The sequence below is a fragment of the Capra hircus genome, chromosome 8, assembly GCF_001704415.2.
Source record: "Capra hircus breed San Clemente chromosome 8, ASM170441v1, whole genome shotgun sequence".
Classification (NCBI taxonomy): Eukaryota; Metazoa; Chordata; class Mammalia; order Artiodactyla; family Bovidae; genus Capra; species Capra hircus.
Genome location: NC_030815.1, coordinates 76,877,450 through 76,890,217, shown reverse-complemented (window position 1 = coordinate 76,890,217; position 12,768 = coordinate 76,877,450). Strand labels below are relative to the sequence as shown.

Sequence of the window (12,768 nt, the reverse complement as noted above, 5' to 3'; positions counted from 1 at the left end):
TACTTACTTTATAATATTGTAGTGGTTTTTGCCATACACTGACATGAATCAGCCATGGGTGTACATGTGTTCCCCATCCTGAACCCACCTCCCACCTCCCTCCCCATCCCATCCAGTGCACCAGCCCAGAGCACCTTGTCTCATGCATGGAACCTGGACTGGAGATCTATTTCACATATGATAATATACATGGTGCTGTATATTCCGTGCTGTTCTCTCAGATTATCTTACCCTCGCCTTCTCCCACAGAGTCTAAAAGTCTGTTCTTTACATCTGTGTCTCTTATGCTGTCTTGCATATAGGGTCATCATTACCATCTTTCTAAATTCCATATATATGCATTAATATACTGGATTAGTGTTTTTCTTTCTGACTTACTTCACTCTGTATAATAGGCTCCAGTTTCATCCATCTCATTAGAACTGATTCAAATGCATTCTTTTTAATAGCTGAGTAATACTCCATTGTGTATATGTACCACAGCTTTCTTATCCATTCATCTGCCAGTGGACATCTAGGTTGCTTCCATTTCCTGGCTATTGTAAACAGTGCTGTGATGAACATTGAGGGACACGTGTCTCTTTCAGTTCTGGTTTCCTCGGTGTGTATGCCCAGTAGTGGGATTGCTGGGTCGTATGGCAGTTCTATTTCTAGTTTTTTAAGGAATCTCCACACTGTTCTCCATAGTGGCTGCACTAGTTTGCATTCCCACCAACAGTGTAAGAGGGTGCCCTTTTCTCTACACCCTCTCCAACATTTATTGTTTGTAGACTTTTTGATAGCAGCCATTCTGACCAGCGTGAGATGGTACGTCATTGTGGTTAAAACTGAGTAATATTTTAGAAAAGTAGTTCTAATGCTACTTTATATTTATTGTATGTATCATTTATAGGCATTTTCCCAAACAGTTCTATTTAGTCCTAAACTCAGTAAACTGGTATATGCTAACCCCATTTTTAGATGTGGGAATTAAAGCTTAGCGTGGCCCAGTGACTCAAAATCAGACCAGTAAATAGAACATGGTCTAAGGTCCCTGGTTTTCTAACTCCTGGTTCGGTGTTCTAGTAAAAAGTCATTTTAGGATAGAGATGTGATACAAACATACCGATTCTGCCAAAGAGACCAACCTTTCTGATTTCAGTTTAGTAATACAGAGGTATTTACTCATATAAGTAAAACATTTACTTGAAATTCTTCCTGTGACATATAGCTGAACCTTTTACTTGAAATGCTATCTGCAAAAAATTAAAGTGTAAACAGGTATTAAGTAGGGAACAAAGCAATTAGCGTAAAGCCATTTTTGCTTTAAAAATACACTTTCAAATTTGAGATATCTGAAATTAGCTGTTTACTGTTTAAATGGCCCATTTTTATACTCCTGAGTCCACTAGACATATCTTAAAATGACAGTGTGGTGTATGGTGGTAAACAGGCTTAAAAAACCTAGATCTTCATCATGCTCTTTAATGAAACAAACACAAAAAGCTAAAAAGAATGTTAAATAATCTTGGAGATGTGTAAAGTGAGGATAACTCATATCTTACCAACTTACCTGGGAAGTCTAGTCTTTTTTTTGACCTTGTAACTTGCAGGATCCTAGTTCCCTGATCAGGGATGAAACCCAGGCCCCTGGCATTGAAAACTCAAAGTCCTAACCACTGGACTACCAGGGAATTCCTGGAGGTAGATGTCTTAATGATGTTGAAGATGTTATCTCAGCTAATTTGCTATTTCCCCTAGAATCATCTTAAATATCTTTATTTTTAGCTATAAAAAGTAATATATAGTCATTATAGAAAACTTTGAAAATATAGAAAAAAAATCAGAAAAAATTACCCACAATTCTACCCACAACTATTAATATTTCAGCGTAATTCTTTTCAGTGATCTCCTTATGCTTTAAAAAAATTCATTTGGATTCATATTGGTGAAATAGCTTGTACTATATCGTATTTCAAAATGCTGCTCTAATATAATGGAACCCTTCTCCATGTTCCAACATGCTAGAGGCTGTTCACTTTGGAGACCTGCTACGGATATGGGAACGGCCTGGCATGAGATTTTTTTAAATGAAACCATTTGAATTATAAAATATAGCTGTTTAAGTATATCAAGTTTTGAGTTCCCTAAGCTATAGAGAGTTTTTTTTTAAGCTCTTTTTTAAAAAATAAATATTTATTTTAATTGGAGGCTAATTACTTTACAATATTGTATTGGTTTTGCCATACATTGACATGAATCCACCACAGGTGTACATATGTTCCCCATCCTGAACCCCCCACCTCCCTCCCCATCCCATGCCTCTGGGTCATCCCAGTGCACCAGCCCTGAGAATCCTGTATCATGCATCGAACCTGGACTGGCGATTCATTTCACATATGATAATAAACATGTTTCAGTGACATTCTCCCAAATCATCCCACCCTCGCCCTCTCCTACAGAATCCAAAAGACTGTTCTATACCTCTGTGTCTCTTTTGCTGTCTCACATACAGGGTTATTATTACCATCTTTCTAAATTCCATATATATGTGTTATTATACTGTTTTGGTATTTTTCTTTCCGGCTTACTTCACTCTGTATAAGAGGCTCCAGTTTCATCCACCTCATTAGAACTGATCTAAATGTATTATTTTTAACGGCTGAGTAATACTCCATTGTGTATTTGTACCACAGCTTTCTTATCTATTCATCTGCTGATGGACATCTAGGTTGCTTCCATGTCCTGGCTATTATAAACAGTGCTGCGATGAACATTGGGGGACACATGTCTCTTTCAGTTCTGGTTTCCTTGGTGTGTATGCCCAGCAATGGGTCATATGGCAGTTCTATTTCCAGTTTTTTAAGGAATCTCCACACTGCTCTCCATAGTGGCTATACTAATTTGCATTCCCACCAACAGTGTAGGAGGGTTCCCTTTTCTCCACACCTTCTCCAGCATTTATTGCTTGTAGACTTTTGGATTGCACCTATTCTGACTGGAGTGAAATGGTACCTCATTGTGGTTTTGATTTGCATTTCTCTGATAATGAGTGATGTTGAACATCTTTTCATGTGTTTGTTAGCCATCTGTATGTCTTCTTTGGAGAAATGTCTGTTTAGTTCTTTGGCCCACTTTATGATTGGGTCGTTTATTTTTCTGGAATTGAGCTGCAGGTGTTGCTTGTATATTTTTGAGATTAATTCTTTGTCAGTTGTTTCATTTGCTATTATTTTCTCCCATTCTGAAGGCTGTCTTTTCACATTGCTTATAGTTTCCTTTGTTGTGCAGAAGCTTTTAATTTTAATTAGATCCTATTTGTTTATTTTTGCTTTTATTTCCAATATTCTGGGAGGTGGGTCATAGAGGATCCTACTGTGATTTATGTCAGAGAGTGTTTTGCCTATGTGCTCCTCTAGGAGTTTTACAGTTTCTGGTCTTACGTTTAGGTCTTTAGTCCATTTTGAGTTTATTTTTGTGTATGGTATTAAAAAGTGTTCTAGTTTCATTCTTTTACAAGTGGTTGACCAGTTTTCCCAGCACCACTTGTATATTCTTGCCTCCTTTGTCAAAGATAAGGTGTCCATAGGTGCGTGGATTTATCTCTGGGCTTTCTTTTGTTCCATTGATCTATATTTCTGTCTTTGTGCCAGTACCACACTGTCTTGATGACTGTGGCTTTGTAATAGAGCCTGAAGTGAGGCAGGTTGATTCCTCCAGTTCCATTCTTCTTTCTCAAGATTGCTTTGGCTATTTGAGGTTTTTTGTATTTCCATACAAATTATGAAATTATTTGTTCTAGCTCTGTGAAAAATACTGTTGGTAGCTTGATAGGCATTACATTGAATCTATAGATTGCTTTGGGTAGTATACTCATTTTCACTATATTGATTCTTCCAATCCACGAACACAGTATATTTCTCCATCTATTAGTGTCCTCTTTGATTTCTTTCACCAGTGTTTTATAGTTTTCTATATATAGGTCTTTTGTTTCTTTAGGTAGATATATTCCTAAGTATTTTATTCTGTTTGTTGCAATGGTGATTGGAATTGTTTCCTTAATTTCTCTATTTTCTCATTAGTGTGTAGGAATGCAAGGAATTTCTGTGTGTTGATTTTATATCCTACAACTTTACTATATTCATTGATTAGCTCTAGTAATTTTCTGGTGGAGTCTTTAGGGTTTTCTATGTAGAGGATTATGTCATTTGCAAACAGTGAGAGTTTTACTTCTTCTTTTCCAATTTGGATTCCTTTTATTTCTTTTTCTGCTCTGATTGCTGTGGCCAAAACTATGTTGACTAGTAGTGGTGAGAGTGGGCACCTTTGTCTTGTTCCTGACTTTAGGAGAAATGCTTTCAATTTTTCACCATTGAGGATAATGTTTGCTGTGGGTTAGTCATGTATAGCTTTTATTATGTTGAGGTATGTTCCTTCTATTCCTGCTTTCTGGAGGGTTTTTATCATAAATGGATGTTGAATTTTGTCAAAGGTTTTCTCTGGATCTATTGAGATACTCATATGGCTTTTATTTTTCAACTTGTTAATGTGGTGTATTACATTGATTTGCGGATATTGAAGAATCCTTGCATCCCTCTGATAAAGCCCACTTGGTCATGATGTATGACCTTTTTAATGTGTTGTTGGATACTGATTGCTAGAATTTTGTTAAGGATGTTTGCATCTATGTTCATCAGTGATATTGGCCTGTAGTTTTCTTATTTTGTGTCATTTTTGTCAGGTTTTGGTATCACAGAAGAAATCAAAATATGCATAGAAACGAATGAAATGAAAACACAACAACCCAAAACCTGTGGGACACTGTAAAAGCAGTGCTAAGGGGAAGGTTCATAGCAATTCAGGCATACCTCAAGAAACAAGAAAAAAGTCAAATAAATAACCTAACTCTACACCTAAAGCAGCTAGAAAAGGAAGAAATGAAGAACCCCAGGGTTAGTAGAAGGAAAGAAATCTTAAAAATTAGGGCAGAAATAAATGCAAAAGAAACAAAAGAGACCATAGCAAAAATCAACAAAGCCAAAAGCTGGTTCTTTGAGAGGATAAATAAAATTGACAGACTGTTAGCCAGACTCATCAAGAAACAAAGGGAGAAAAATCAAATCAATAAAATTAGAAATGAAAATGGAGAGATCACAACAGACAACACAGAAATACAAAGGATCATAAGAGACTACTATCAGCAATTATATGCCAATAAAATGGACAACTTGGAAAAAATGGACAAATTCTTAGAAAAGTACAACTTTCCAAAACTGAACCAAAAAGAAATAGAAAATCTCAACAGACCCATCACAAGCACAGAAATTGAAACTATGATCAGAAATCTTCCCACAAACAAAAGCCCAGGTCCAGATGGCTTCACAGCTGAATTCTACCAAAAGTAAACTCTTCCAGAAAAATTGCAGAGGAAGGTAAACTTCCAAACTCATTGTATGAGGCCACCATCACCCTAATAATTCAAAAACCTGACGAAGATACCACAAAAAAGAGAGTTTTATATATATAACTCTCTCTTTATATATATAAGCTATATGAATGAAGTATTACATGCTTAATAATCAGTATCCTAGTTAACACATAACAGTTTTAGTATTCAGGTGATTTGGTTTCAGTAGTCATCTTTTCATTGCCTGCCTGCCAGACTTTATATGCTTTGAATATTTTTAGTATTTCCAAGTAGCAAAGAATTACTCTTTTGACTAAAATATCTTGGTCACTTCTTGATCATGCTTCCAGCCCAGTGCATCTGTTTTCTAACATTTTGTGAGGATAAAATCAGTTAATATGGACATGCAATCCATGTACTTGTTTAACTATTTAAAACTATCCTTGTATCAATTAATTTATTTAAATGTCACCCATTAATTAAAAATCTAATAGACTTAGCTATGAGTGATGGAGGACCTAAAGCTGAGTAGAACTCAGGTCCTTGTCAGGGAGCTGATAGTCTCATGGTGGGGTCAGTTGTAAACCAGAGCAGAGCCAGTAAATGATCTATCAGAGGTTAAAATCTAAGGACCATAGTCTTCCTCAGTAGGCCTGAGGTAGGCTTCATGGAAGAGATGGCCACCCTGGTGCAACTGATATTGACAGAGTATCCTCATATCAATTTAAGTCACTTATAAAACTATGTGTTAGGATATTAGAGTCAGAAGATCTGGTTGGGATCCTAATTTCTTTTACTGCCTGTGTAATCATAGATGAATTAAATCTCTGTTTAGTCTGTTCCATTAGTGGTGAAATTCTGGAAAAGGGAAACTGTGTTGTGAGGAATCTAAGTGGGCTTGGGAGTGAACCTTTCCATTGAGCCCATCCCTGCCCTTTCTCTTATGATCTTTAAAAACTAAGATGCCTGGCTTCCTCCCCCAGACACTATGACTTCTGGGCATCAGGATTTCTTTTTTCATTGAAATATAGTTGATTTACAGTATTGTGTGTACACACACACACACACACACTCCCTCTCTCTCTCTCTCTCTCTCTCTCTCAGTTGGTAAAGAATCCATCTGTAATGCAGGAGACCCCAGTTTGATTCCTGGATCGGGGCGATCTGCTGGAGAAGGAATAGGCTACCCACTCCAGTATTCTGGCCTGGAGAATTCCACGGGCTGTATAGTCCATGGGGTCGCAAAGAGTCGGACACAACTGAGTGACTTTCACTTATCACTTATATACACACACACTGTTTCATATTCCTTCCTGTTATAGGTTACTAGGCATCAGGAGTTTTAAAAGTTTCCAGGTGACACTAATGTGCAGCAAACTTTGGAAGCCACTGTGATCAACTTTGTGCCTGCTAATTCCATTTGAGGATCTATGTCATTTGCCAGTTCAGGTTTTTGTTTTTGAGAATTTTAAAAACTAGAAAATCAATCCTTTTTTTTTTTTTAAATTGAGGTAGAGTTGATGTATGATGTTATGTAAGTTTCAGGTTTGCAACAGAGTCATTCTCAATTTTTAAAGGTTATACAGAAAATCCATTTTATTTTAAACCAGGTTCACAAACTAAAATGGCTGCAGGAGCCAGGAAGCCAGAGTGAGCCGTGGGGCTACAACAGCCATCCACACCGGCAGGGGCAGCTCTTCTCTGGCTGCTGTTGCCAGGCAGAAATTGTTAGTTTCTCTCCTTTTTCTAGAAAATCCAGAAATCTGTATTTCCGTGTGAGACTTTTCACGTTTTAAACTCTGCGTCACATATCATTTCCTAGGCTAGGCAAAACGGACCTGAGGGCCGGGTTTGGCTTTGGAGCTGCCAGTGTGCACCTCCTGCTTTTAAGCTCGATACGCGCGGGACCAGGAGTGTGCTGATTGCCTCGTCCGCATGCGTGGAGGTTGGCATTTTTCTTTGCGTTAGGTCTAGTACCTATATGGACTTTCTTTAAGTTTTGTCTTTGATATTAGATGTTTCTGTGATTTGACGGCCTCCAGCTTTGCTGTCTTCACTCACTCCTATCAGTCATTCCAGCGGGATGGTCCCCTCTGAGGGGTATGCTGTCCTTTCCATTTTGATGGTGGGAGCTGTGGTATGTACCCCAGAGTACGCTCAGATGGAAGAACCCTGCTCTCTTGCTTGGAGTCCCAACCAAGACTAGATTTTCACACATACGGCTGCCCTGGTGGCTCAAAGGTTAAAGCGTCTGCCTGGAATGCGGGAGACCTGGGTTCGATCCCTGGGTAGGGAAGATCCCCTGGAGAAGGAAATGGCAACCCATTCCAGTACTCTTGCCTGGAGAATCCCATGGAGGGAGGAGCCTGATAGGTAGGCTACAGTCCATGGGGTCGAAAAGAGTCGGACATGATTGAGTGACTTCACTCACTCATGCCAAGTCAGAAGATTCCCTGGAAATATGACCAGGATTTGGGCCGTAATTCACCAGTGGCAAGCCCAGCAGAGGGTGTGAAAGAGCTCCACAGAGGCCGAAAGGACTCCTATGTTTCTATGGGTGCCAAAATTGCTAGAAAACTTTCAGTTTTGTTCCATTAATAAAGAATTCTGAGTTATTCACATGCAAATGCCTCTAAGTGAAATAATTCATTTTTACACTTAAGTCACTTAACAACACAAGCTGGAAGACATAATTTATATTGCATGATACTATGATTAAAATACCTGTTTTTAAGGAAACCTCTAATTATTTTTCTGCTTTTTTGATTACTTTTAGATCATGATGCTGGAGATGGAGTTCAGAACCCAGAAAAAGCCGGCCTGGCTTCAGAAGAATTAAAATGGGCATCCAGAACTGAAAGTATGAAATTAAGTGGAAGGGAAAGACAATTAGACAGTTCCACAAGCAGTTTAAGAACACAGCCAAATCCTCAGAAGCTCTGGGAAGATGGCCCAGAATTACCTCCAATGTATAGCTCTGTAGCACCCACTGGTGGGCATTTGTTAAGCAGTGAGGACAAAACCGAAATAGATGAAAATCAGTTTACAAAATCTAACAGTCGACCATCAACCCAAATTCAGCCAGTCAGAAATGTCGGACAGCTGCATGGTGTCACACCTGTAAAGTTGTGTCGCAAAGAGTTACGCCAAATTTCTGCCTTGGAACTATCATTACGACGTTCCAATCTTGGAGCTGGGGTTGGATCTATGACTGCTGATTCCCTTGAAGTAGCTAGGAAAGTGAGTGACTTAAAAACCTAGGCATTTAAAAAGAAAAACTTTAATTTAGAAGATGTGTAAGATTCCTTTTTCTAACCTGTTAAAAATTAAATTTTAAGTTCACTAGCTCTTCCCTCAGGATAAAGAAGAAGGAGAGGAAGGAATCCTTTTGTATACTGTGAATGTGTGTTTTCTTCCAAGATTGTTTTGCTCTAATTATTATATAAACTTCAGTCTGGAATTAAGAACTAAATACTGATTTGCCCAACAAATACAGCTTGTACATTTTCATATTTTTCAATCACAAAAAATATCCCATTTTATTATTTTGTTACTTATGTTATTTTTGTTAGTTTTTCAAACTTTCACTTGTAAAATAAAGCTTTTTCTTTAACTAACTAATGTTTGAGTGGAACAGCAGCAAAATCACCCTGATTTACAGAAGTCTGCTCCGTTAGAGTAACCCACTTTCTTACTGACTCCAATTTTTCTTATCTGATGCTGCTAATGTTTTCTTTTGTTCTTTCTTCTGTTGCTATTGACCCTGACCATCTTACCTGGCACCCAAACTGTTGTCCTGTGCTCAAAGACTTCTAATTTCTAGCCCCTAGGGAGTAGGATTCCTTGGTCCCACTGGTAAAAACCAGTTCCTATAGGAAAAGAAAATCAAACCAAAACTAACTTCTAAATTGGTGAATAGTTTTTGTATCTCTAAAGTATGGTATTAAAAATAAATTATGGATTAAATAGACTTCTGTGGACTTAACTGGGAATGGAACCATAATATATAATGTTGGCCAATTAGAAACTGCTTCATCCAACAAATTAACAAACGAAGTTAGAAATTTAATTTGTAACAGAGCCTATTTGAAGCCAGACTGGTTTTAAGCCAGGTTGGTTTTTTTTTTGTCTTTGGTTTGTATGATATATGCTTAATATATACCATATATAATGTGTGATATATGTGTATTGTTTTGCTAAGTCATATCCAACTCTTTTGTGACCCCATGGACTGTAGCCCACCAGGTTCCTTTGTCCATGAGATTTCCAGGCAAGAATATTGGAGGGGTTGCCATTTCCTTCTCCAGGAGATCTTCCTGACCCAGGGATTGAACCCACATCTCCTGCGCTGGCAGGCAGAATCTTTACCACTGAGCCACAGGGAAGACTGCTATGTGTATAAAATGGCACAAGGCCAGTGTCTTAAAAAAGCATATCAATCATATGTTTAATAATAAGTACAGGTTTATTAATGAAGGTCCTAATTTTAAATTCCTTATAAGATTAAGTACTACTTAGAAATAATTCATATAAGAATATATTTTAACTTTGGAATTCTGCTGCCTGCCCAAGAAATTGACACATACTTGTTTTACCTGTGGAAATACAAATGCATTTTCTAAAAGCCAGCTCACTAACAAAACAATAAAATTTATATTAAACCAACAATGAGTAGATTTAATAATGCAAATGTGAACTGACTTCTAAATAACAAATATATAATTTTTCCCCTTTTTGGTTAAACATATATCCTTTATGTGCTATGATGGATTTCATGTACATACTCAAACACACATGTTAAGAATGACCTGAATAATATATTCTAGGAATGAAACTTTTGTCTTTCTATTTAGTCAGTGCACTTACAAAGGAAACAAAATTTTAAGGCACCTCCCCAAAAGCAAGTACAATTTTTCTTACATACACCACTAATAAATTTTACTCTTATTTCACATGCTGTCCTTAAGTCTGAACATTTTGTCATTGTGTTTGCCTTCTTGCATGTGTATGAAATATGTGGGGTTCTTTTGTTCATTATATTTTTTCCACCTATAACAGCATTTGGAAAGAAAGATATTTGCCTCCATAAAGTACTAGTTCCTTCCCTAACTCCAGAGTGTTGTAGATAACGGGTTGGAGAACTCTGAATATGGGAACCAAGAGTAGCAAGAACATCATTGAAGGTGCTTTTGTGCTTTAATGTTTGTTTTCTTTTGCTAATGTTTTTTTCCCCCTCAGTTCTTCATATCTTCATGAAGTCAGGGTCCAAGAAGTCAGCAAAATATATATATATATATGATCTTCCGTAATGTGGACTTGATTGCCATTGGCTTGTTTGTAACAGCCCAGGTCAATAAAGTGATAAATGCTAATTTAAGGATGGGCGTCTTATATTTTAAAACAAAAGGTCTTATACAGAGTCTTAGAATGAATTGCTAAGGAGTCGAGTCCTTAATGGGATTTAGGTTCTGTAGGCACAAATTCTTAACACATTAAATGACATGACATATGTCATTAAAGTATGACATGTTTTGCTCTTTGATTTATTTCCTTAGGCAATACTTAAGATTTTTATAAAACACTGGAGTATTAATAATTAAAGTTCATTGCCCACTCATGTACATAATTCCTCTCTCAACTTAACTGGAAACTTTTAAAGTACTCATGTGTATTTTACATTATAAGTTATAGCCGGCTCCCTTGACTAATACTGATAAAACATTTCTATTTTCAAAAATTGAGAGTGAAGCTGAGTGAGATCCTTCCATGATAAATGCATTGGGTATGCAGTATTTTGAGCTCATCTGGGCAGTAGTGTTCAAAGAGTGTGTGTGGGAGCATCGGTCTAATGGGAGAAGTATTTTATCACTGTCATTGTTTCCCTGATGCTGATAATAAAAAAGTAGACTGACTTTTTATAAGTTTTATTGGTTTTAAATTCTCTCCAAATAATGTACCCCTCAGTGCTTGCAGCAGGGGTGCCTACTTCCATTCCTTGCTTTGGAATACAGAGCATGCATGACACCACATACTGGAGTAGTGTTTGATTTTTATAATGCTATTTTCATTTTGACCCCCAAAATACCCCAATGTGGCAGTAATTAGATGAGAAATTATAAAAAGAAAGCTTGGGAAAACTTGATGTTTAGTATTGACTTTTGATATTTTACATAGTTCTTATTTGTCCCTTTTTAATCTCTCTTTTCCTAGAAATTTCCACAATGCATCAACAGAATAGCCACTATTTGAAATGCTAGCAGTGTGATTTAATTGAACCCAAATATATTGACTTAGATTTAGGTATTGGTTTCTGTTGGTAAATTATTATACAACACACTACTACTGAGTTACCTCTGTACTACCTGAAGAGAAAAACACAACAATCTCATACTTGGTTATAACAAGCAAGATCCTTATATGCCCAAGGAACAAAACCATTCGTAACAGAAGACTAGAAAACTAAACATTTAAAAATACTTGTGCTTAAAGCAGAACAAAAGCAATATATCAGTGAAGTGAAATAATATTTTCACACTGTATTATTGTGTTTTCAAGCTTATTACAGTATATGTTGTTTAGTCACTAAGTCATGTCCCACTCTTGTGATCCTATGGACTACAGCCTTCCAGGCTCCTCTGTCCATGGGATTTCCCAGGAAAAAATACTGGAGTGGATTGCCATTTCTTTCTCCAGCAGATCTTCCCAACCCAAGGATAGAACTTGAATCTCCTGCATTGCAGGCAGATTCTTTTGCCACTGAGCCACCAGGGAAAGCAAAATAGATTTTTCAAGTCCAGAGTGGTAAATATTGTTCGAAATTATTTGATCTGAGAGATATCTTAAAAGAAATCCTTCTTGGGAATTCCCTGGCAGTCCAGTGATTGGGACTCCATGCTCTCACTGCCAAGGACCTGGATTTGATCCCTAGTCAAGGAACTAAGATCTCACAAGCCTTTCAACGTGGCAAAAAAAACCCACCACTTTTTGAACCTTGCCCCAAGTAACAACAACAAAATATAGGTAAATTATAGCTTACTTACCCCTCACTCCCCAGAGTTCCAGGATTCAAAAAGCTCTGATAAAAACAGGAGAAAAAAAGAGCTTTATTTTAAAGCATTCCATAGGCCAGCAAGGAATTTTCAAAAATATTTTGAAAGAATATATTTTATCTCTCTTGCAACAACACAAACTTAACTTCAATCATGGGCTGTCTCTAAACCCTGAAGAATACTCAAGTTGGTACTGAATTCGCCATTTGAAAATAGACACATCCCGGTTTTTACACCAATTCCTCCTCATGAATATTGTTTATTCAGGATTATGTGAAAGGACACTCTAGACTGAACATGGAAATTGTGAAGCCATTCAGTAGAGAATTATAA

At 37.1% G+C, this 12,768-nt stretch overlaps 1 protein-coding gene across 2 annotated transcripts in view; it reads left to right on the top strand.

Moving 5' to 3' along the window:
• KIF27 (kinesin family member 27) overlaps positions 1–10,764 on the top strand; it is a 90,236-nt gene extending 79,472 nt beyond the window's left edge. Inside the window, exon 18 of one of the 2 annotated variants that reach the window (XM_018052416.1) lies at positions 8,163–10,764. In XM_018052416.1, coding sequence (XP_017907905.1) covers positions 8,163–8,647 — 485 coding nt within the window. In that variant the 3' untranslated portion in view covers positions 8,648–10,764. The remainder of the gene's footprint in view (positions 1–8,162) is intronic. The other variant, XM_018052417.1, reaches the window with a different exon arrangement.